The following is a 23023-nucleotide window of genomic DNA, read 5'->3' on the forward strand; positions in this document are numbered from 1 at the left end:
GTCAATTCTGCCTTCTCTTTCGAGCCTACATTGGTGAGCAAATAAGTTGGGAGGTGCAACTGTATCCAAATTCCCAAAACCATTGAAAAAAATTTAAAACCCAAACATTTCCAACTACATTTTGAAATGGAGATGGTCAAACTCAAACATTTTATGTAAACTCACATATTAACAACACTTTCGTACCTCAAGTTTTGTTAATTCTGCCTCCTCTTTCGAGCCAACATTGGTCAGATAATAAGTTGGGAGATGCAACCGTATCCAAATTTCTAAAATCATTCAAAACATTAAAACCCAAAGTTTTCCAACTGCATTTTGAAATGGAGATGGTCGAACTCAAACATTTAATGTGAATCACATATTAACAACACATTTGTTCCTCAAGTTTCGTTAATTCCGCCTCCTCTTTTGAGCCAATATTGGTTAGATAATACGTGGGCAGATGCAACCGTATCCAAATTCCCGAAACAATTGACAAAATTAATACCCAACATTCCACCATTTTAAACGAAGAGGTTCAAACTCAAACATTTGATGTGAACTTACATATTAACAACACATTCCTTCCTCAGATGTTGTTAATTTCCGCCTTCTCTTTCGAGCCTACATAGGTCAGATAATAAGTTGGGAGGTGCAATCGATATCGTAGCCAAATTCCCAAAACCATTGAAACAAAAATTAAAACCCAAACGTTTCTAACTACATTTTGAAACAGAGGTAGTCAATCTCAAACACCTGATGTGTACTCACATATTAACAACACATTCGTTCCTTAAGTTTTGTTAATTCCGCCTGTGCTTTTGAGCCTACACTAGTGAGACAATAAGTAGAAATGTGAACTGGCGGACTTCCCTGGGAGGGATTTCTCAGCGAACTACCTTTTGGCCATTGGATGGAAAACACGGATCTTAAAGCACTTGCAATAGTCATGTTACCTTTCTTTTTTGGTTTGTTGTGTGGCTTCATCGGCGCGAACATGTGTGACGCATCGAGATCACCTTATCCTCACACTCGCTTTCTCCCCACCACCACCTTTCTCCATTTCGCAATGACGATGGCGAGCTGAGAGAGAGAGAGAGTCCACACCCTGCTCCCATCACTTTTCCATATCCTTTTCAAAACAGAATGGAAAATTTGTAAGATCTTTTGTAACATTCACATGGAAAAAGGTTTAACACTCACATGGCATTTTCTACCGAGCATGGCACGTTTGTGAGAACAATTGGATTTTTATCATCACATGGCAGTTGGTAGAAGGAGGTTGTTCATTGAAAGTTTTTATTTCGACAATTGTACATGTTTCTATAACTTTGCCATGGCAATTCAAAAATATCATGTCATTTTTCATTGTATGTCACTTTTCTTTGTTGAGCTTATTATGGACATTTATATCCATGGCAAATTACTTGTATGAACAATAACATACCATGGCATTTTTAATATGTCTTTTGCCATGGCATTTTTTGTGTCAGTGGTTAAAAATGTTTGTGTACACGACATCTTTATTGTACAAACCATGACATTTTTATTTCAAATATCATGGCATTATTAATATGCATCACATGCATGGCAATTTGTAGAGGGGGTTTGTTCACTGAAACTTGTCAACTTTTTGACAATTATACCATTGTTTCTATAACTTTGTCATGCAATTAATGCATGTCATGGCAGTTAATACATATCATGGCACTTTTCATTGTATGACACTTTTATTTGTTGAGCTTACCACGACCTTTATTACATTCATTGCAAATTATTTGTATGAACCATGGTAGTTTTTTATAACATACCATGGCAGTTTTAATATATTTTTTGCCACGGTAATTTTGTGTTAGTGGTGGAAAAATGTTTGTGTACACGGCATTTTTTATTGTACATACCATGACATTTTTATTTCAAATATCATGGAGTTTTTAACATGCATCTGCCATGGCATTTTTAATATACATCACATGCATGGCAGTTTGTAGAGGGGGTTTGTTCATTGAAACTTGTCAATTTTTTGACAATTGTACCACTGTTCCTATAACTTTGTCATGGCAATTAATACATATCATGGCATTTTTCATTGTATGACACTCCTCTTTGTTGAGCTTACTATGACCTTTATTACATTCATGGCAAATTATTTGTATGAACCATGGTAGTTTTTTTATAACATACCATGGTAGTTTTTTTTATAACATACCATGGCAGTTTTAATATATATTTTGCCATGGTAATTTTGTGTTAGTGGTGAAAAAATGTTTGTGTACATGGCATTTTTTATTGTACAAACCATGCCATTTTTATTTCAAATATCATGGAGTTTTAAATATGCATCTGCCATGGCATTTTTTGTTCGGTTTTGTTTTTTATTATTCTTTTGACTTTGCCACGACAAGTTTAATATGCATTTGTCATGGCATTTTTTGTTTTTTCATTATTCGTTTGATTTTGCCACGATAAGTTTAATAGGCATCTGCCATGGCATTTTTTGTTTGGTTTTGTTTTTTATTATTCTTTTGGCTTTGCCACGACAAGTTTAATGATGCATTTATTTTATGTTTTTGCCATGACATGTTTATTATTGAGGGCATGTCATTTTTATCCTTAAGGCGTGTCCTTTTTATTGTTTGAGAGCATGGAAATTTTTAATCTATAGCATGGTATTTTTCTTATTGGCTTGACACCTTTTATTTTTGAAAATACAAAGCATGAAAGTTTTTAATATTTTTTGCATCATGGAATTTTTATTTTTAATGTCATGGCATTTTTATTATATCAATCATGCCAATTTTTAATTTTTTTTATTATAACATCACATTCTTTTCTTAAATTTTGTTAATTCCGCCAGAAACAGATTCCTCTTTCAAGCCCACAATCGTCAAATAATAAGCCGGGGGGTGCAAACGTACCCAAATTTCCAAAACCATTGAACACATTAAAACCTTCCGTTTCCACCAACCTTTTTGAAAGCCGAATTTGAACCTTTTTGCTGTGAACTCACATACTAGCAGCACATTCTTCCCTTAAATCTCGTTAATTCTGCCACTAAACCCAGCATCAAAATCCATTACCAAAACCATTGAACGAAACCCCATGTTTGCCGCGCTCGCCCCCTCTGGCCCGTAGCTGTACCGATCCGGCCGGTGCCGTTTTTTACAAACGAAAAACCCGCAACCCGACGCGCCTGTATATTGCCTCTGCGCGCACCCGTAAGGACCACCCCGCAATCTCCTCTGCTTTCCACGAACCGGACCCCGGCCAGCCAGCCCGCCCGGCTCGCCCGCCAGCGCACCCAAACGGCACATTTTCACCGTAGCCCCGCCCCGCTTATATATACGCGACGGGCCTTTACCAGAACCCTTTACCCCGGCTCGCTCCCACCCCCACCTCCGTCCACGAGATTCGCCGCAGTCTGTCGTCTGGCTAGTGTGAGAGTGCGATCTGCTCATTAGCGTGCGCGTGTGATCCCGCCCGTGGATGCGCCTGCCTTGCCGCCGGCAATGACCTCCGCCGTCGCGAGTAGCCTGGTCCCTGCCGCAGCAGCAGCCGCGCCCGCTGTGTCCACCTATGGGTGTCGCGCCTCGTTCGGCCGTGATGCGCCTGAGGAGACGCCGGCTGTAGTGTCTTCTGCTTCGCCCGTGCACCCCGCCGTGGCCGCGCCCGCGATCTCCAAGGACTTCATCGACTTCGAGTTCAGCCTCGGCGGCGGCGGCTGCACCACCAGCATGCTCCCCGCGGACGAGCTCTTCGCCGACGGGAAGCTGCTCCCGCTCCGCCGGGCCGATGCCGCTGCCGCTGCGGCGCCTGAGCCGGAGGCTGCCGCGGCGGCGGCACCACCGCCGCGGCTGGAGGCAATGCCGGCGTCTCCGGAGCCGATGAGGCCGATCCGCGGCGGCGCGGCGGCTGGCGCTGCGGACCAGTACGTGTTCTCCCCCAAGGCGCCCAGCTGCTCAAGCCGGTGGCGCGAGCTGCTCGGGCTCAAGAGGGCGGCCGCCGCGCAGAGCCCGAGGACGCCCTCCTCGCACTCGCAGCCTCAGTCGCCAGCGGCCGCATTGGCGAAGACTCCCGGGAGAACGACGACGACGACGGCGGGCTCGTCGGCGGCGAGGTCGCTCAAGTTCCTCCTCCAGCGGAGCAACGGCGGGCGGGCGTCCACGGGCACGGCGTCGGACCTCGCGTCGGCGCCGCTCCTCCGCGACAGCTCCGACTCGGAGGCCTCGCTCTCGCTCGCCTCCTCCCGCTTCTCGCACTCCTCCTCGTCCTCCTCCTCCGGCCACGATCACGACGACGTCAACCCGCGCTTCTCCCTCGACTCCGCCGCCGACCCCAACCCTCCGCGCCTCCGCCTCGTCCGCTCCTCGCACCGCCACTCCACCTCCAGCCGCGCGGCCCACAGCCCCGCGCGCCGCCGGCCGTCGCCGCCCAGGCAGGACGCGTCGAGGTGCCTCTCCGTGGACTCCCCGCGCATGAACTCCTCGGGCAAGATCGTGTTCCAGCAGGGGCTGGAGCGCAGCTGCAGCTCCCCGTGCAGCCTCCACGCCGCCGCCAGGTCCCGGTCCATGGCCCGCGCCGTGGACCGGTCCTACTCGTCCGGCGTCCGCGTGGCGCCCGTGGTGCTCAACGTGCCGGTCTGCTCGCGGCCGGTGTTCGGCTTCTTCAAGGACAAGAAGGAGTCGGCGGCCAGCAAGGACTCATCCTCAGCGAGGTCGTCGTCCCGGTCGTCGACCCTGGGCCGGAAGCAGACGCCGACGCCGACGCCGCAGCGGTGGAGCGGCGAGCTGCCGAGGCCCTGCGGGTGATCCGGCCGAGCCGAGAAGACGGCGGGCGATCGAGCGCGTGCGTCGTGCATGGAAAGCGACGGGCTAGGCTAGGGACGCAATGATGGATGCATAGCGCTTTGTTCGGTTCTTAACTGATTTGGTTTGTTCTTTGGGGTGCTGATGAGAAGGTCTAATCAATTGACTGTTTTCTTTTCTCTTGACTGTAAATTTGGAGTTTTGCTCTTCTTCTCAATCCTCAAGGCCGTTGTAGCTAGCGCATCTGATTCTGATTTGGTTGCTTGCAAGAAAAAAGATCACAAGATGTTTTTCCAAACGAATGCTGTTTTTGAAGAGATCCACACTCTTGTCAGCTGTCAACTTGATTCAAATGAGCAAATGACACACACTCTTGATTCAAATGCATTGCTCTGCCGATCGATCGAGCTGGCATGGCACAGTTACAAATGCAAGCAAGCAGTAGGAGTGGCATTTCTAGGGCAGAGCAACGGGAAGTGGCGAGCCCCTCATTTTCCGTGCTTATCTGCATCGAAGTCAGCAGCCGTGGCAGGAGGCCAGCCACTAGCACTAGCTAGCCAGTAGGCGCCCGGTTCAGCAAGAGCTGAACCGGCCGGTCCGGAGCACTCAACAAGAGCTGAACCGCTCCGGCTTGATCTGGATCCATGGGCATCCGGTAGGGCACTGTGCCGCATGTGCCCGCCCCGTGAATATTCGCGCAGAAGAGAAAGAAAATTACTCCGACGCCAGCGCCCCAGAACTAAAATAGACGCGCTGACACCAAAGCCTCCGCCCCCGCGCCCTGGCATGCCCGTTACGGCATCATGGCCTCGCCCCGCCGCTGACAGCCAACGTGGCCGCCCCGGCCGCGGCGGGTCCCGTGCACGCTCCAGCGCCCATGTGGGCTGACGCCGGGGAGGGGAGGAGGCCCGTTCCCTGCTCCCCCGAGCTTTTTAAATTCCGGCCGCCTGCATCTCTTTCCCCCGCCCGGCCGTGTCCTTTTCCGGGGCGCCTTTGGCGCTCTTCGCCCTGCGGCCACCCTTTGCCCCGCTCCAGGCTCCCGATCCGCTCTCGTGCAACCGCCTGCCTCTGCCTGCCACGAGGACGATGACACCACGCATGAGCCCCGCGGCACCGCTGGCCGCTTGCACTGCCCGGCCATGGAGCAGAGCTGCCTCGACGCATGCATGCACGGGCGCGGCCGTTCTCGTCTCTCCTGGCTGGCTGGCTGCCGCTGCGTCGGTGGGCGATGCAGTGCTGCGGCAGAGGCCGATTGCACGCGTAGGCCAGCGGAGGCACGGGGTAACGAGCGTGCGTGGCCATTGGTACAATGGTAGTACAATCGTACGCGCTCCGGCAGCCGGAGCGCCATTGGCGCGCAAGCAGCGGCCCGCCGACCCGTGCGTGTCGCCCGGCCGATGACCCGGGCCCGGACCAGATCGCGTCCGCAGGCTACTGATGCTCCTGCACCGCGCCCGCAGCTAGCCATGTGTGTAGCGTGGCCGCCATTACTGTATGGCTGTACGCTGCGTGTACCTTGCTATGGCGTAGGCGCTACGACTACGACGCTGGGCTAGTAGACTATAGTAGTACTAGTGAATGGAACAGTCGGTTGGAAGGAACATGCATCCCTAGCTATCCACCCTCTCGCGGTCGCAGTCAATGGCGTATCTCATCTCTCGCTCGCTCGAACAAACCGCATTGTTTGAGCGAGCAATGAGTAGGCCATGTGGCGCGCATTTGCGGCGAGCTAACTGACCAGCGGCAGAGATCGCCCCGAGCCGGCCCATGATGGCGAGCGAGAGCCCTGTCGACACGAGCCTGGCTGAAAAGGTGAGGAATGGATAAAGAAAAGGTAGGAGATGCAGGCAGGCGCACTCGATGGTGAGCGCCTGAGCCCTGAAATGCACATCTTGGCATCTAGCACCAGTGATGACCGAGCGGCGGCAACGACAACGGGAAATCATCATCATGGCCTGGGCTGGGGGGCAGTCTGGAGAAGGCTGGAACTCGGAGGGGGAGAGGGATCAGAGGGTGCAGAGCCCCGTGCCGCGCAGGCGCAGCGCTGCCGGGCGGGGTGCCCCATCATTTTTGGTGCGCGCCGGTCCGGCACTGTGCATCCGTGATGAGGCCGAGCCGAGCCCCCAGGGCTTGCACCTGCAGTACGTGGCCGGTGGCGCGTCGCGTCGTCGCCTCAGACGGCGTAGGCGATGAGGCGTCGACGCGACGCGGCCCGTCTGATCTGGGATCTGACGGCCGGCGAGGGGCGTGACTTCCTGCCCCGGCGCCGGGAGGCAGGGCCCTGCTGACCACGCGCCGGTCGACACACCCCCACAGGATTGCAACTAGTTTATTAATCTAGTTTTCTCCGTTCCGTTGGTCGCTGTGGGTTGGAGGGCGATTACGATTAGCCTTAGCCATGTGATGTCGCGGAGGGGGGCAGCGGGAGGGGGCTACTTGGGCTTTGTTTACGGAACCCTACCCTGGTTTCGGCTTGGACTCTAGCGCGTGCGTGGCGGGGCGGGGGGAGGACGACAGCCTGTACTTCCCGTACGAGCTGGCCCTGTTGACTAACGGACGGACCGAGCTAATCCATCCATCCATCCCATGTTGCTCCAGTCCAGTGTGTGTTAATTTTCGGCTTGTTCGTTTCGCGTGATGATGATTGACGAGAGATCCGTGGTTATTCGGGTGGGACTAGTTTAGTCCGTTGGCAGGAGCCGAGCCGAGCCGAATGGGACGGTGCGCTACCGTTGATGAAATTGGTATGCAGTGGAGTGATCGAGCAGGGGGAGGGAGTAGGCAAGCCGGATCCGTGATCAGGTGTCCATTGCGATGATCGTAAAAAAGGAAAGGAAAAAAAAGCGTCTGTTGTGATGTGTGTGGCGATGGATCGGTGCTGCGTGCGTCTGTCAGCACTCAGCAGGTCGGTCGGGTCGGCACCATGTGCACCAAGCAGGCACGAGTAACAGCTCTGCTCTGCTAACCCATCCCGCCAAAAAAAAAACAGCTCTGCTAACCCATCCCGCCAAAAAAAAAACAGCTCTGCTAACCCATCCCGCCAAAAAAAAAACAGCTCTGCTAACCCAGACAATAATACACTGCATATTCTCTGTGAAGAAAGCATGGCAGACAGCGTCCGTCCCTGTATCTATCTACAAAGCGCACGGCGACGTGCGTCCAGATTCACGTACTCAAGTCACCTCTGCCCGCCTCCGTGCTGCGAGTACCGGACGTACTCGGTCCGCAGCATGTTGAGCAGCTCGTCGTCGAGCTGCTCCAGCCGGCCCGAGTCCCGCAGCCGGGGGTACAGGTGCGCCACGCTCCGGACGCCGGCCTCGACCATCTCCCACTGGCCCAGGTTGGCCGCGAACGCGACGAACTCGACCGCGGCGGCGCTCCTGCTCGATTCCAGGAGGGACGAGACCGCCGCAAGGCTCTCCTCCTTCACCCCCTCCAGGAACCAGAACTCGGCCAGCGACGACAGCTCCGCGTAGGCGTTCAGGTGGGAGCGCTGCTCGTCGCTGCTCAGGTTGTTCCACCGGCAGTCGAGGGCGGCTTTGGGCAGCTCGCCTGAGTAGAACCAGTGGACTAGCTTGTCCAGCGCTTGCCACCCGAGCGGAACCCTGATGACGTCCGAGAAGCTGCACGCACAGTTCTCATCAATCGCATGAAGAACTCAACACACGGTCTTTGTGAAAATGTTGGCCTAAACTGTTTGTACTTTGTGGTAAGTATTATTAAGGACCAAAAGGCTCACCTCTCATGCATCCCGGATCGAAATAATGCCCGGAGGTAATCGCAGCTCATGGTCAGCACGATTTTATGGCTATGAACGTGCGGAGTTGGCAATTGGCATGACCCGTGGTCACACTTCATTTCCTCATTTGATTGAGCCTCTAAAATTATGTCCCTGGATCAATACACATAAGAAACAATTCATGGCAAGCTAATGAAAACTAGAAAGAGCAAAAGAATGGAAGGTAGCTATGATCTGCTTCAAGGCTATAATCTATAACGAAGAAAACTCTACAATGTAGCACAGATGTAAGGAATTTCAGCAAACAACAGCCACCAAACATTGTAAGTACAGATAATCTTAGGGACAATGAAAAAGAACATGGTGTTTTGCTCAAAGGTTGGAATCAAAGAACTAGGTAATTTAGGGCCGACTTACGAGAATGAATGCTCAACAGGTCCAAGTGCAACAGTAAGATCATATCTGGTATAATCGGAGTTCCATCTGGGTTGCTCTTTCTGAAGCATTTCTGCCAATGATTTCAGGTTACAATACTTCGCAAGTGTCCTTACTGGTTTAACAATGTCATCACCTACCATCACAAAACCAGTATATGTGTACTCCAAAATCTTCTTCAAGGCGTGGCTATCTACACGATCAGACATTTGAACTCGGTACACTGATTTTCCCCATTCATCTTTAAATTTTTCGTCACTGCCAAGTAGATATTTTACAGATGGCAACAGCTTAGGACACCTTGCTGATATGATGGCTGTGTGAGCATTTATAGATTCACCATCTGAAAGCAAAAGTTCCAGATCAGCTAGATCGTTATTATCTAATGCACTACTCATCTTCCCGCCCAACTTGCTTGGAGAACCGCAGAGGCCAAACAAACTCAGGATGTGTGCAATATAGAGCTTCGGTCCAGAACTCAAGCTTTGACTTAGAGCACGTTGAAGAACTATAAGAAAATCTTCGGTATACTGATCTCTGCAGTCATGGCACAGAATCCCAACATCCAACTTCCTCTTACACTGAACACAAACTAAAGTAGTGCTCCTCAGAAGATTAAACAGCCCAACAAGACCGTAGAATAAGACTATGTTTTCACCCTCCCACTCTTCACCGAGATAGCAACAGCATGAACTTCCTTCAAAACAAAAGTGCAGATGGGAAGTGACTTTTGACCTCGTAATATGTATATTATTGTGGAGACATTCCTTGATAATGATGGGCAACACATCAATAGGATTCCTCTTATTAAGGAGATTATGGTAAGGTCGTGACAGCACCAAACATGCGAGGTTCATGAGGTTGGTCATAATTTTGAAACTGTCAAAAGATGTGGCAACACTTCTCGTAGTATTTGATTCTAATGATGACAATAGAACGTTCAAATAGCCGTCACCCAAATATGGAAGACCTTCTGAAAGTTTAAAACTTGCCTCATACTGAATATATCCATTGGGAGAGAGAAGCATCATCAGAACTGCCCTCAAAGCCGGCTCCTGCACATCTTTGGATAATGTCATGGGGCTGCTTTTGTGCATAACATCTGTGGCCAGCAAGCTGCACACCAAGAGCAGGATGAAAACATGAATAGCTGCACATCATTCTCCTGCAAGCTCATTACGTACTGAAAGAAAACTATACAACAGCAAATTAACTCTCGAGTAGGATAGTACCTAGTACCTACCAAGCACAAGATATCAGTGCGTGCAAGCTATGACCTTTCCCTTTCCTTACAGGATGGTGATCCTCAGTGCAATGCACCACTAGATATCCAAGTATATCCCAGACGTATGGATGTATATCCATGAAGTTTTTGGAAACCATATCAAATAGCTCATCATCGCACAAAACTTTATCACTTTGATGTGAGGAGAGGGAGCGACCGGTAAGAATGCTATATAATACTTTATCAATGGCATTAGACCAAAAGCATTGATGATGATTCCCAGCATAACGGAGCACAAGCAGTGCAGTACGACACCCCTCTGTTACTAACAATTTATCATCCTTTGCACGCATTGCATCGATTATGCCTTCAACAATAGGCTGGCAACGTGAAGTCATTAACTGACTACAGCCCTTCGAAGATCTCTGCAGATGATAAATGCAATTTTGATATTAGTTAAACAGTAGACATTACAATTACAATTCATATGTTAGATTAGTTACCCAAACTGAAGTGATGTAACTCACCAAAAGAACATGGCAGAGTTTGAACGCTTCAATCCTAGTACTACTCGGATGGGACGTTCCCACGAGCTCACAAATCTTAGCCATTAAGACTTCATTCTTGAGAAGGATCATAGCTCCATGGCCACATAAAGCTGAGTTGCAGTTACAAATGTTTAGAAACACAAAAGGAAGTAAAGTGGAAAAAAATATTTCAAATATTAATACTGAAGTCAAAGAGGAGAATTACCAAACAGAAGTACCTAAAGCAGCATACAGCCTAAGAACTTTAGCAACAACCATTGTTTCAGTGGCAAGACAGTAATGCGCTAACTTCCCCATCAGGTTGCCATTACTCCATACATGGTATCTTGAGGAAGGCCAAATCCACAGTATGGTTCTTAGCAGTGATATCATCTCGGTCAGATAACTCAGTGGATGGATATCAGGAGTGTAACTCTGCAGAGCAGAAACAATACTTGCAACTGCATTGGTTCTCTCCAAGGTTTCCAAAATTTCTGCATGAGTTGAACCTCTCGCCGTCACTAGGCTATTCAATATGCAATTCATTGCCCTTGCACACGAGATAGCTGTAGGTAACTGGTGTGCCGACAACTGGCATGAGAGGGGCGAAACAATCTCCAAAATTGGGTATTGCCGAATCGAATTGCCTATGCTGGAAACTAACTTTGAGCTCACATCTGCTGCTTGGATTAGAACTGAAACGTTCTTTGTCTGAAGAACACCTTCCAGGAGTACGAGAATGTCCGAAATCGACTCCTGGTTAAGAAAATAAAATGGTCACAACAAAGAGTGCACAATTTTAAAAAAAATCATCTAGTAATATGCACAGTTTACTTCAGCAACTGACTCCAGTTTACCTTTATAGGAGGAAGCCGCAACATTTCAGTTGACAAACAACCGAGAAAAGCAGTCACTGCTTTGATCGCGTGAGACTGAATTCCAGCATCAGTAGACTGCCATTTTTTCGCACCGTGGCCATCAGACCTAACATGATGAATAATACAAGAAATCAGAAGACCCATATTTTTTTCCCCATTCAAGGCAAAGGCAACGGCGGGTGGCTGGTGCAGCGGCAATTCGATGGTTGCTGACATTCTGCTCCTAATTACTATGACAACCGGTGGCTGCTTCATCTCATTGTACTTTGTGCTGTGCCCCTTGGTGGATTTTGTAGGCTGTGGTGGCATTTCAGCAGCGAGATTGGGGTGCTACTGTTTCCTGTGGCTTCCGATATAAACCGGCCTATCGCCAATGCCTCTGCAACACACATATTTGTGAAATCGCAGCGATGCAGACTGTCTTTAGCCCTCGAATTTTGCTTCGGGCTACTACATAAAGCTATCACCAAGCTAAGATCATCTAGGTTGCATCTAGCCTTACGCCACCAAGCAGCAGCTAAGCTAAATCTTGCTTCTCAATCTACCCAAGGAGAATCTAATCTACCCCTGAATCGGGGAGAAGAAGGGAAATCTAGGCCGTGAAGACGAAGGGCGCGGAAGGGAGGTGAAATTACCTGGCGAGGCCGAGGGAGAGGGCGTCGTGCAGGCGGGCGCGGAGGGAGAGGACGCGGTCGGTGAGGAGATGCTCTCCGGCGCCGGCGCCGCCGCCCTTCCTCCTGCTCTTCTCCTTCCCGGCCGCCTTCGAGGCCGCGGGGCGCATCGCGTGAGGTCTCCGGAAGTCTGGAGGAGGAGGACTCCGGCCGAAGAGACGAAGCGGAAGAAGAGAAACGCAAGTGCTCGACTGTAACTCCAATGGGCTGGACCAAATAGGTAAGTGTTTCGTGGGCCAAATCGTAGTGGGCATGGATCCGTGATCCAATAGGTTGGCGATTTTTATCTAAAAAAAAACAATAGGTTGGCGATTCTTCCCCGCACGCACGCACACCCCTTCCTCCCCCGCGAGAGCTATTTACCCCCTTAAGCGAGCACAAGGGGTCAACTCAAAAAAAAAACAAGCACAAGGGGAACATCTCGCTGGCCAGTGTTTGTGATATGTAAGAGCATCTCCAGCCACACCCCCAACAGCCCCCCCCCTCCCCTCAAGACGCCATTATTTTCGCCGGTCACAAAAAAACCCCAGTCGCCCCCCAGAACGTCGAATTCCGCCGGTTCAGCCCATTTTTTGGCCCAGCAATCCCAGGGCGAACCCCAGCGCACTGGGGGGGGGCATTTGGGGGCTCCAGCGGAAGGAAAAATGGCGTGTGGGCCATCATTGTCAGGCGAGAAACGCCTTTCACCGCCCAGATTCGACCCGTGCGCCACATGACGCCACTTTCCCTTTCGCCGTCATGTCGATCCCGGCGTGGCCCCACCTGCCCACAGTCGCTGCTCCGCCGCTAGAAATGTCATTTCCCCGTCGGAAAGAGAGGGTTTCACCGTGACAGCCTCCATCTCGCTCCTGGGCGAGCTTTCCAGGGCTCCGACCACATAGGCGAGGATACCGGCGGCTGCCCACCCACCACGCCCGCAAGGTGTTCGGCGATTTGCCTGTTCGGCAATGGACTCCGATGACGAGGAGGCGTTCACGGCTCTGATGGAGGAGGAAGCCGAGGCGGACACCGATGACGAAGAGAACCTCATGATCCTCGCCGCTCCGGTCGGCCTGTTTGCCAACAATGCAAAGCCACAGCGAGGTGGCTCGGCGCTGGGCCGCCGCAAGAGCAAGCAGAGGCATCGAATGGAGGGCTACTGCTTGCTCTGCGCCGACTACTTCGCCGACGTTCCACTGCACAATGAGAAAGTGTTTCGTCACCGTTATCGGATGAGCCGGAAGCTCTTCCTCGCGATTGTGAATGCCATCCAGGAGTTTGGCAGCTATTTCATTTGCAAGAAGGATTGCACCGACATAGTTGGATTCTCCTCACCCCAGAAGTGCACGGCAGCTATGAGGATGCTTGCATACGGAGCTGCCAGTGATATACAGGAAGAATATGGACGCATGGCCGAGTCCACCACCATTGAGTGTTTGTACAAGTTCTGCAAAGCAGTGGTGGCAGTGTTTGGACAGCAATACTTGCGATCACCCAATGCTGAAGATACTGCTCGGATCCTAGCACATAATGCAACAAAAGGATTTCATGGGATGCTTGGAAGCATCGACTACATGCATTGGGCATGGAAAAACTGTCCATTTGCTCGGTAGAGGATGTACAAAGATGGAAAAGGAGATTGCAGTGTGGTACTTGAGGCAGTGGCCACATAGGACCTCTGGATTTGGCACTCCTTTGGTATGCCAGGACCATAGTGGCCACAATGTACTGCAGTGCTCGAATGTTTTTGCCAAGCTTGTTGAAGGTCATGCTCCTCCGGTGAACTTCGAGGTCAATGGGCGCCACTACAATAAGGGATACTACCTAGCAGATGGTATCTATCCAAGATGGTCCATATTTGTGAAGACTATCTCAAACCCTGTGCCAGAAGGCAAGATCAACTCCTACTTTGTCAGGTGTCAGGAGGCTTGCAGGAAGGATGTTGAGCGGGCATTTGGTGTGCTCAAATCTCAATTTGCTGTTGTCCGGTACCCCGCTCTGACCTGGTCAAAATCTCAAATGTGGGAGTTGATGAACTGCTATGTCATTTTGCACAACATGATCATTGAGAACGAGCAGGAAGAGCCAATGTTTGACACTGAACCATATTTCAAGCAGGGTCCTCTTACAACTGTTAATCATCAGGTACTAGCATCATGGGTTGCGTTCCTTAATATGCGTCAGGAGATCTGAGACCCACAGGTGCATCAAGAACTACAACACGATCTGGTGGAGCACCTATGAAGGCTCAAGGACAACACCTAGTTCGATGTGTTTTTAGTTTGTGTTTGAATTATGAGTTTGCTTGGTTGAACTATTTGATTTGTATCCATTTCTGTGATGAACTATGTGATAAAAATTACCTTTTGTTGAGTTTGTGCCGAACTATGCCGAATTTGGGCCGAAATCGGCGGCTGGGGGGGGGGGGGGGGCGAACTTGGGGGGTTGGCTGGGAACCCGAGCCCCCCCCTTCCCCCCCCGAATTTATCGCCGGTTAGCCCCCAAGCGACGCTATTTTAAGCCCTTGAGGGGCCGAACGGCTGGAGATGCCCTAAGTAGGGCGCCCGTTGTTAACGCGAAACAAGCCGCATTGTTCCTTGTTTATTCTCTGTTTTATTTCTTTTTTTCTTTTTTCTTCGTTTTCCTTAGTTTTTATTGGTTTTTTCTTTCCATCTTTGTTGTCTGTCTTTAGTTTTTTTTCTTTTTTCTCCTCCATTTTTTGCTTGGCTTTCTTTTTTCTTCTCAATTATTGGTTTTTCTTTTGTCTTTTTATGTTTGTTTTTGTTTTCACTCTACATTTTCATATATGTCAAAAACATTTTTTTAATAAATGATCAACATTTTTTGTATACACGTTCAACACTGTCCGGACGCTTATTGAACATTTTTTAGATACCTGCTCAACATTTTAATAATCATTCAACATTTTCTAAATACATGTTCAACATTTTTCTAATACTCGTTTAACATTATTTAATACTTATTCAACATTTTTTTAAATAGTTTTTCAACATTTTCAAATATTCGTTCAACATTTTCAAATACTTGTTCAACAATTCGTAATACTTATTCAACATTTTTCAAATACTTGTTCAACATTTTAAATACTTATTTAAAAAATTTAAATACTTGTTCAACATTTTTAAACATTTTTAAATACTTGTTTAACATTTTCTAAATTCTAGTTCAACATTTTTCGAATGTTTTTATAGAGTGTTTTTCTAATATATATATTTAGAATATTTTGAAGTATATAAAAAAAGTAAACATAAAAAAACAATGAAGGGAAACATAAAACAGAGAACAGAAAGAAAAAAACGAAAAAAAACGAGGCTGGAACTTCCCGCGCGGCTGGGGCGCGGCCCATGTATAGCTCGGCGACGCGAGAGGCTGCCCTCATCTCGCGTAACGCGAGACATACGGGCGTCCCTCCTCCCCATCTTCTCCGCCGCCGTCCTACCTCTGACTCGTCCCATTTCCCCCCGCCCCGTTCTCCGTCTAGTCCATCAGGGCGGCGACCAGGTAGGAATCCGTTCCCCTCCCCTCTCCTCTCCCCCCTCTCTATCAAATTTGTACATGGCAGTGGACAAACGCAATTGCTTCGGTTCCAGCCGAGTTGCTTCAGTTCTTCTCTGCTCTGGCCAGATTCGATGCTTTTCATGAATGTTGTGGATAAACTGGATGCTTGTGAATTTGTTTCGGAGATGTATTGCATATTTGCATTGCTTGCAATGGATAAATTGGATGTATGGCATATTTGCATTGCTTGCAATGGATAAATTTGCAAGCAATGCAAATATGCGATACATCTCCGAAATAAATTGGATGTATTGCATATTTCAGGAAGATAAGTGCACAATGGAAGTTAAGATTTGCATAGCATTTGTAATTTATTTCAGACATGCATTGCATTGTTTACCATTGATCATACGCTGTGTGGTTTTTTATTTGTTATAGTGCGTTGGCGAGCCTGCCATGTATTTTCTTCAAACATTTATTTCTGGAATGTTATAATCAAATGTTGAAATATGTTTTTTATTGCTGGAATGTTATATTTAAGTGCTCAAATGTGTTATTTATATGTTATATTGAAGTGAGCTGGTGGACTCATCCGACCCGACACAGCTCGGCCAATCTGAGTGCTCTCCGAACTCCCTCCTCATCGACTCACTGCCGCTGATGATGACGGGAACCACCGCCTCACCCGCCACCAAAGCCACTGCCATGCCCTTCCTTTCGTCGTCTTCCTTCTCTCTCAGGCACCCCCGGTACCGTACTGCGCGCTTCGGTAGTTCAATGAGTTATTCTGATGACTGGTGACATGCTTGCAGGGCATCGAAGTCGAGCAGCCTTTGGCCGAGGAGAAGGCTGCCCGTTAATGTACGCTGTGTCAGCAGCTCTCCGGCCGCCGGTACTTGTACTGTCCTCCCTCCAACGCCCTGCTTCTAATACTTTCAAATTTCAACCTACTAGTGGTTTAATAAAAGATGATGCTTTCTGATGAAGCTTACACAACGAAGGTTTCACGGAATGCGAACATAGCCAAGCTCCAAGCAGGCTATCTGTTTCCTGAGGTATAATCGTGCCATCGTTCTTTGATTTTTGTTCTTGTTGATGCTATCGTATTATAGATTTGGGTTTTGATAATGGTAATCTCCCAACTTCATTCAGGTTGCCAGAAGAAGAGCAGCTCATCTTCTGAAGTATCCCGACGCAAAAATTATAAGCCTGGGAGTAGGTGACACTAGCGAACCCATTCCGGAGGTCATAACAAATGCCATGGCAGAGGTATCTCATCGTTCTTAAAAACAAGAAATTGCTAGCTGTGTTACTTTAGACCTTGGCTAACCTCAGGAAGTAAGGAAAAAAAAAGCTCATTTATTTATTTGAAACATGTTTGTAGATGTAATGCATGGCACTCATGTTCATGGTTTTTTTTTTTTGGGGGGGGGGGGGGGGCAAAATGTTTACGCTCATGTTTATTTATTTCCTTGTAAAAGGCACTTAAATATTCAACACAGTACACATATTTGCAGGAGTGGACTAAGAAAGTCCATATGTTCATTCTGTTGCATAATTTATTTTTTGCGATTCATTATTGTTCTTTGACGGGTCTACATATAAAAACAGAGAGCACATGCTTTATCCACAATTGATGGCTACAGTGGTTATGGAGCTGAACAAGGTGAAAAGGTAATATTGCCTCTCACCGCTATCTTAAATGGATGACTTCGTAGGTAGCATGCAATCAAACTTATCTAACTTTGACTTGGAATATATGTTACTTAAATTATTTAGATTGTTTATGTAAACATAGTATCATTAGATTGGTCAGAAAAAATATTTTCATGACATCACAATTTAATAATATCTTGGTAACATATTCTTATGAAAGGTAGTCATGCTGGTAACATATTCAACTAGGACAGGCGCTATGCTAATCCATGTAGGTTTAGTAACATCTACTGGCATCTGAAGGTCTGGTCATTTAGTTCTGTTTCTTGATGCTTTAGGCTTTCCGTCCCGAGAGATCCACAATCTCATGATGGACTTAAACTTTTCTTTTACTGGACCATCCAAATACTTGTGTGACTTTTGATTTCTACAGCAAGTTTGAAGATATCTTTTCAATGATATGTTTGGTTCTTTCTTTTTTGACACACTCTATCCTAAAATATTATTTCCATTACTAAAAAATGGTGCATTAGTTGTTTTATACAGAAACTAAGGGCAGCAATTGCTGCAACCTACTATTCGGATCTTGGCATTGAAGAAACCGATATATTTGTCTCTGATGGTGCTAAATGTGACATTTCTCGTCTACAGGTTCAGAATGCCTCTTCCCCCCTTTTACTTTACGAGACAGGATTTTCAGCACCCGGGTGCCCCTAAACCCTCTATGAACAGTAAATTTAAAAAAAATCTGAAACTTTGGGAAATCAAACTTGATCAAAGTTTTGATGATCTTGCAAAGTTTTAGCTAAAAATAACATTCGAGGAGCCCTCACCTAAAATAACAAAACCACTGTTCAAAGTTTATGTACATTTTTTAGCAGTGATTTTGTTTTTTGGTGAGGGCTCGACGAAGGTTATTTCGTACTGAAACTTTGTAAGAACATAAATCTTTGATCCCTGAAAGTTTCAGATTTTTTTATTTTGTTTCAATTTTTTACGAATTTACTGTTCATGAGGGTGTAGGGGCACCCGGGAGCTGTTACACCTTTTTCTTCACTTTATTTATCACGTACATTGTCACTGATAATTTTTGTGCTCCAAAATTTCAGATTCTATTTGGATCTAATGTGAAGATTGCAGTTCAAGATCCTTCATATCCCGTAATAAATTCTGCAATTGATGTGCAACTTCAGTTGTTTTTCCCTTAAATATTTTTTATTCTCAAACACAAGTGATGTTTGTGGTGATTTACTTGGGGCGTGTTTGGTTACATTGCCGATTCAGCCTGGCCCGGCGAGCCTGGCTCTATTGAGCCGGTTTGAGGGGATGCAGGCCAAAAAACTCCAGTTGCACATAGTTTGGTTGCCTGCATGCCCCTAGTTGCATGAGACAACCATTTCGACCTGGCGTTTGGTTGCCACATTGCATTAGGCGCACATATGACATGGTGTTTGGTTGCAACCTGCATAAGGTGTTGTCACCACTTCTAACTAGTGGTGAGCTTACCACACAGAATCTGAACATGTAGCGCCATCTACTTAAACAAATGAGAGTTCATCCTAACTACTATCAAATGACAGTTCAAATTATTAAGAGCCACTGGCTAAATAGGGGCTAGTTCATCGGTGCTACCAGATCTTTCTCTTCCTCTCCTCTTCTTCTACTTTTGCTTCTGCTTCAACTACTGCTTCTGCTGCTTCTTGTTCTTCTTTTATCTTCTTCAAATCCTGCACTGACCTCTGTTAAGCCACATCGCCTCTGCCCACTCCAACCTTTTGTTCTTCCAAGCGCCATTGTCAAATGCCTCCACACCATGGCCGGAGCTAACAACATCGTCAGGCTCGACATCTTCCTCCTCAGGCACGTGTTCATCAAAGCCCCACTGGAGGATCCAGTTATGCAGAATGCAACAAGTAAGAACTAGCTTAACCTGAGTGGAGTATGGGTGGAATGGCTTCTGATCCAGGATCTTAAACCTATTCTTCAGAGCTCCAAATGCCCTCTCAACAATTACTCTAAAGCTGGAGTGTCTGAGATTAAATAGCTCCTGTGCAGTCCTAGGATAGTTCCTACCAGAGAACTCGTTGAGATGGTACCTTGTTTTCCTAAAGGGTGGAAGAATACCCGACCGACATGCATAGCCAGCATCTCCAAGGTAGAACTTGCCGTCGGGGATGTTGATCCCATCAGGTCGATTCATGCTGTCAGTGAGAATGTTAGCATCATGCACTGACCCCTCCCAGCCAGCCAGCACATATGTGAACTTCAGATCAAAGTCAACAACAGCAAGCACATTCTGGCTTGTGTAGTGCTTCCTCCCCCAGTATGCTGCTGACTGTGACCTAGGAACTCTGGCAGTGACATGAGTACCATCTATTGCCCCAATGCAATCCTGAAAATGGCATCACAAGCCTGTGTTAGTGCTCAACTTGAACAATACAAGCATATCAGGCCATGAAAAAGTGTATATTGTCAATGCTCACCTTAAGTATGGATACCATCTTGGGCTTTCGCGAATCTTGGGTGGAGTCTGGCCAGATGGTCTCCTGATCATCTCTCCTCTAAGCTCCCTAACAACATAAAGCACCTGCTTGAAGTACCTAGAGATGGCCTCCATTGATCTCCTGAACGTGTTGTGAATGACCCGGAACCTCTGATTATGGCCAACAATATGGAGGAACATGGCCACTTGCTCTTCGACACTGGTGTTGATGCTATCTTGTAACAGCCCCCTGCTCCTGAAGGTCTCGACAAGCCTGGCAAATGGTGCTCTTTTCATTCTAAGCATCCACGGAGCCTCGACGTCATTGCAGTTGTAGATGTAGTTCAGATTTTGGATCCTCTCCTGTTCCCGGGGAAACAATGGACCATAGCGGATCAAAGGTCTCCCAGCACGACAAACAGCTCTCTGGTGCATGAACATGACCCATGCCTGAATCACACTAATTAGTGTTGCTGCCTGGATTATCAGACTCATCCGTGCGTCCATAACCTAGTCGACATCGACGGTTCGTTCAGTGGGAAATCGATCCTACACCTAGTTTAACGGCCTAACCACTGAGCTAACAAAGGGGGGAGGGCTGCTACTTATCGGCACCGGAGACGAGGACGGCGTAGGGGGATCCATGGCACGGAGTAGGTCGACCAGACGGTGGCCAACAGCAAGGGCAGCACCAGATCCGCCACAAACGCTGCCGCCTCTTCCGCCGCCGCGGCCTATAGCTCAGATCTGAAATCGCAGCCGCCGCCGGTGGTGAGGCAGTAGGGAAGGAAGGGGGGCAGTGGCTATGGGTGAGCGAGTGAAAGGGGGGTGAGGCTAATTTGGCATCGGGACGGCGCGACAGATTTCCATCTCCCGCCACCCCCCCTCGCCCTCGCCTCGCTCCCGCCCGTGCGACCTCGCGCCGCACTCAGCCTGGCTCGCAAGAAACTGTCGATCCGAGCGTTTCCGGTGAGCCAGGCTCTGGGCTGCTTTGAGGAGCATGCGATGCAGGCCCAACAGGAAAACCGGGCAACCAAACAGGCCTATCCTTTCCCGCGCGAGCCTGGTTGGGCTCGATGCGGGCAACCAAACACGCCCTTGATGTCTTTGTCATCATCTTGTTATTATGGTAAACTATTACTTTTTTCTACTGTTGTACCGAAATTAATACTATGATACTTCCATTTCAACAGGTATATGTTGATTCAAGTGTTATCATGGGTCAAACTGACTTATATCAGCAGGATGTTCAGAAGTATGGAAATATTGAATACATGACATGCAGTCCTGAAAATGGATTTTTCCCTGATCTTTCAAGTGTCCCACGGACGGACATCATATTCTTTTGTTCACCCAACAATCCTACTGGTACTGCTGCATCTAGGGACCAGCTAACACAATTAGTCAAATTTGCGAAGGACAACGGTTCCATAATATTCTATGATTGTGCTTATGCCATGTACATATCAGATGACAGCCCGAAATCCATCTTTGAAATTCCTGGAGCAAAAGAGGTGGGCCGTATTTTTCAAGATTTAACTTCTTCATGCCATCCTTTGAAATTTCTAAAGAGTTTCCACAAAACGTTTGGTGCCAGTGTTCTGAGCATTAACAAATTATTTTCATCCAATATGACAAACTAGACCTGCATAATTATGGTTTGGTAATGTGTAGGTTGCCATGGAGACAGCATCTTTCTCTAAATACGCTGGATTCACTGGCGTCCGGCTGGGTTGGACTGTGGTCCCTAAGGAGCTCCTTTTCTCTGATGGGCATTCAGTTGCTAAAGATTTCAACCGTATAGTCTGCACTTCCTTCAATGGTGCATCAACCATTTCTCAAGCTGGCGGTTTAGGCTGCCTCTCTCCAGAGGGTCTAGAGGTAGGGTTTCCGTGCTTTGAAATCTTTACATCGGTTCTTCCACACTGCTTCTTCTCATTCCAAATTCCATGCAGGCTATGCAAGACGTTGTCGGATTCTACAAAGAGAATACTAAAATCATTCTTGACACATTTACATCCCTCGGGTTCAACGTCTATGGTGCCAAGAATGCTCCCTATGTGTGGGTGCACTTTCCCGGCCGTAACTCTTGGGATGTCTTTGCCGAGATCCTTGAGAAGGCACATGTGGTTACTACTCCTGGCATTGGATTTGGGCCTAGCGGCGAGGGCTTTGTGAGGGTTAGCGCATTTGGCCACAGAGAGACCATCATTGAAGCTGCAAGAAGACTGAAGCAGCTATACAAATGAGCATTGATTCAACCCGTGTCATTCTCTCCTTGGGGAACCCAAGAGCCCAGCAGCATTTGGAACACAAGATTTGTTTCTCCGCTACCGGAAAGTGTCCGAACAGAAACAACGTGTTGTTTTTGCTCCTCTAGGTGTTGCCCCATCCGTAACCATTTAAATTTGTCTCACATCTACTCGGTTCCTGATGTGTCTGCGTTGTTGCCGTCACACTTGTATGTCTAAGGCCGTCTACAATGTAGCCAATCCAAACTGGGTAATAATCACTTCACTCCAAATTTTCTTTTGTGTGATGTGTTGACATTATCTGTAGCTAATCTACTCTGCTTCACCTGTTTCTCCCTTGGATGGTCTTATTTGTCACAGGAAGCACATGACATTTTGCATGGCATGTTCACATAGTCGAAATCGAGTTGTGAATTTCTTTATGTCTTTTTTTTTGGGGGGGGGGGGGGGGGGGCAGTTGGATACAGAAAGCCCAGCCAAATCTACCTCCGCCTTCAATGCAGTTTAAACTTTACACCTGTGGGCACCTCAAAATTAACTAGCAGAGAATTTTGACTGGCACGGGTTGGCACATTCTGCTGGGATGCAAGGTCCTGCTAGAGCTTCCATGGCTGCCAACTCAGTTGCGAATTTCTCCGAGGTGTGTGAAAAAGGAAGAGTTCCCTCCAAAGACATCCGGACTGGACAAGGTCAGGCCGAATCAGACAAGGGAGCGGCGACGGATGCATGGTTATAACTTGATGTTGAGACAATCTTCATTCCATGGTTATAGCTTAATGTTGATGAAACCATGGACGAAGATCACGTTGTAGTGCGACTGAGAGGATGACGGTTTATTCATCAATGCTAGCAACGACCAATTCAATCATGCCGTGG

The 23023-nt window shown here is 47.8% G+C and overlaps 3 protein-coding genes across 3 annotated transcripts; 2 read left to right on the forward strand and 1 right to left on the reverse strand.

Annotated features, from left to right (window-relative positions):
• The first annotated feature begins 3333 nt into the window (after positions 1–3333).
• On the forward strand, positions 3334–4962 carry LOC125520748 (mucin-1-like). Its single transcript, XM_048685750.1, has one exon. The coding sequence runs from the start codon at positions 3489–3491 to the stop codon at positions 4785–4787; it is 1299 nt and encodes a 432-aa protein (XP_048541707.1). The 5' UTR covers positions 3334–3488; the 3' UTR covers positions 4788–4962.
• A 2883-nt stretch (positions 4963–7845) lies between these two features.
• LOC125519820 (BTB/POZ domain-containing protein At1g04390) lies at positions 7846–12443 on the reverse strand. Its single transcript, XM_048684592.1, has 8 exons — positions 12224–12443; positions 11568–11694; positions 10950–11466; positions 10711–10841; positions 10202–10608; positions 8941–10074; positions 8524–8676; positions 7846–8407 (listed from the first exon to the last, which is right to left on the reverse strand). The coding sequence occupies exons 1-8, from the start codon at positions 12367–12369 to the stop codon at positions 7963–7965; spliced, it is 3060 nt and encodes a 1019-aa protein (XP_048540549.1). The 5' UTR covers positions 12370–12443; the 3' UTR covers positions 7846–7962.
• A 763-nt stretch (positions 12444–13206) lies between these two features.
• On the forward strand, positions 13207–22402 carry LOC125519275 (probable LL-diaminopimelate aminotransferase, chloroplastic). Its single transcript, XM_048684132.1, has 10 exons — positions 13207–13847; positions 16570–16649; positions 16745–16812; positions 16910–17026; positions 17369–17431; positions 17960–18064; positions 18523–18573; positions 21089–21409; positions 21570–21776; positions 21851–22402. Exons 1-10 carry the CDS (start codon positions 13207–13209, stop codon positions 22142–22144), a joined length of 1947 nt encoding a protein of 648 aa, XP_048540089.1. The 3' UTR covers positions 22145–22402.
• The last annotated feature ends 621 nt before the right edge of the window (positions 22403–23023 follow it).

The sequence above is a fragment of the Triticum urartu genome, chromosome 7 (genome assembly GCF_003073215.2).
Source record: "Triticum urartu cultivar G1812 chromosome 7, Tu2.1, whole genome shotgun sequence".
In the NCBI taxonomy this organism is placed as follows: domain Eukaryota; kingdom Viridiplantae; phylum Streptophyta; class Magnoliopsida; order Poales; family Poaceae; genus Triticum; species Triticum urartu.

Bases quoted from the DNA above. Each gene is read 5' to 3' on its own strand.
- LOC125520748 (XM_048685750.1), top strand. From the start codon at position 3,489: ATGACCTCCGCCGTCGCGAGTAGCCTGGTCCCTGCCGCAGCAGCAGCC.
- LOC125519820 (XM_048684592.1), bottom strand. From the start codon at position 12,369: ATGCGCCCCGCGGCCTCGAAGGCGGCCGGGAAGGAGAAGAGCAGGAGG. The intron at 10,609-10,710 runs GTGAGTTACATC...TATCATCTGCAG, and splicing joins AACTCTGCCATGTTCTTTTG to AGATCTTCGAAGGGCTGTAG. The intron at 8,677-8,940 runs GTAAGTCGGCCC...GTATTGATCCAG, and splicing joins CCTGTTGAGCATTCATTCTC to GGACATAATTTTAGAGGCTC.
- LOC125519275 (XM_048684132.1), top strand. From the start codon at position 13,207: ATGGACTCCGATGACGAGGAGGCGTTCACGGCTCTGATGGAGGAGGAA. The intron at 13,848-16,569 runs GTAGAGGATGTA...ACATGCTTGCAG, and splicing joins AAAAACTGTCCATTTGCTCG to GGCATCGAAGTCGAGCAGCC. The intron at 16,813-16,909 runs GTATAATCGTGC...AACTTCATTCAG, and splicing joins CAGGCTATCTGTTTCCTGAG to GTTGCCAGAAGAAGAGCAGC.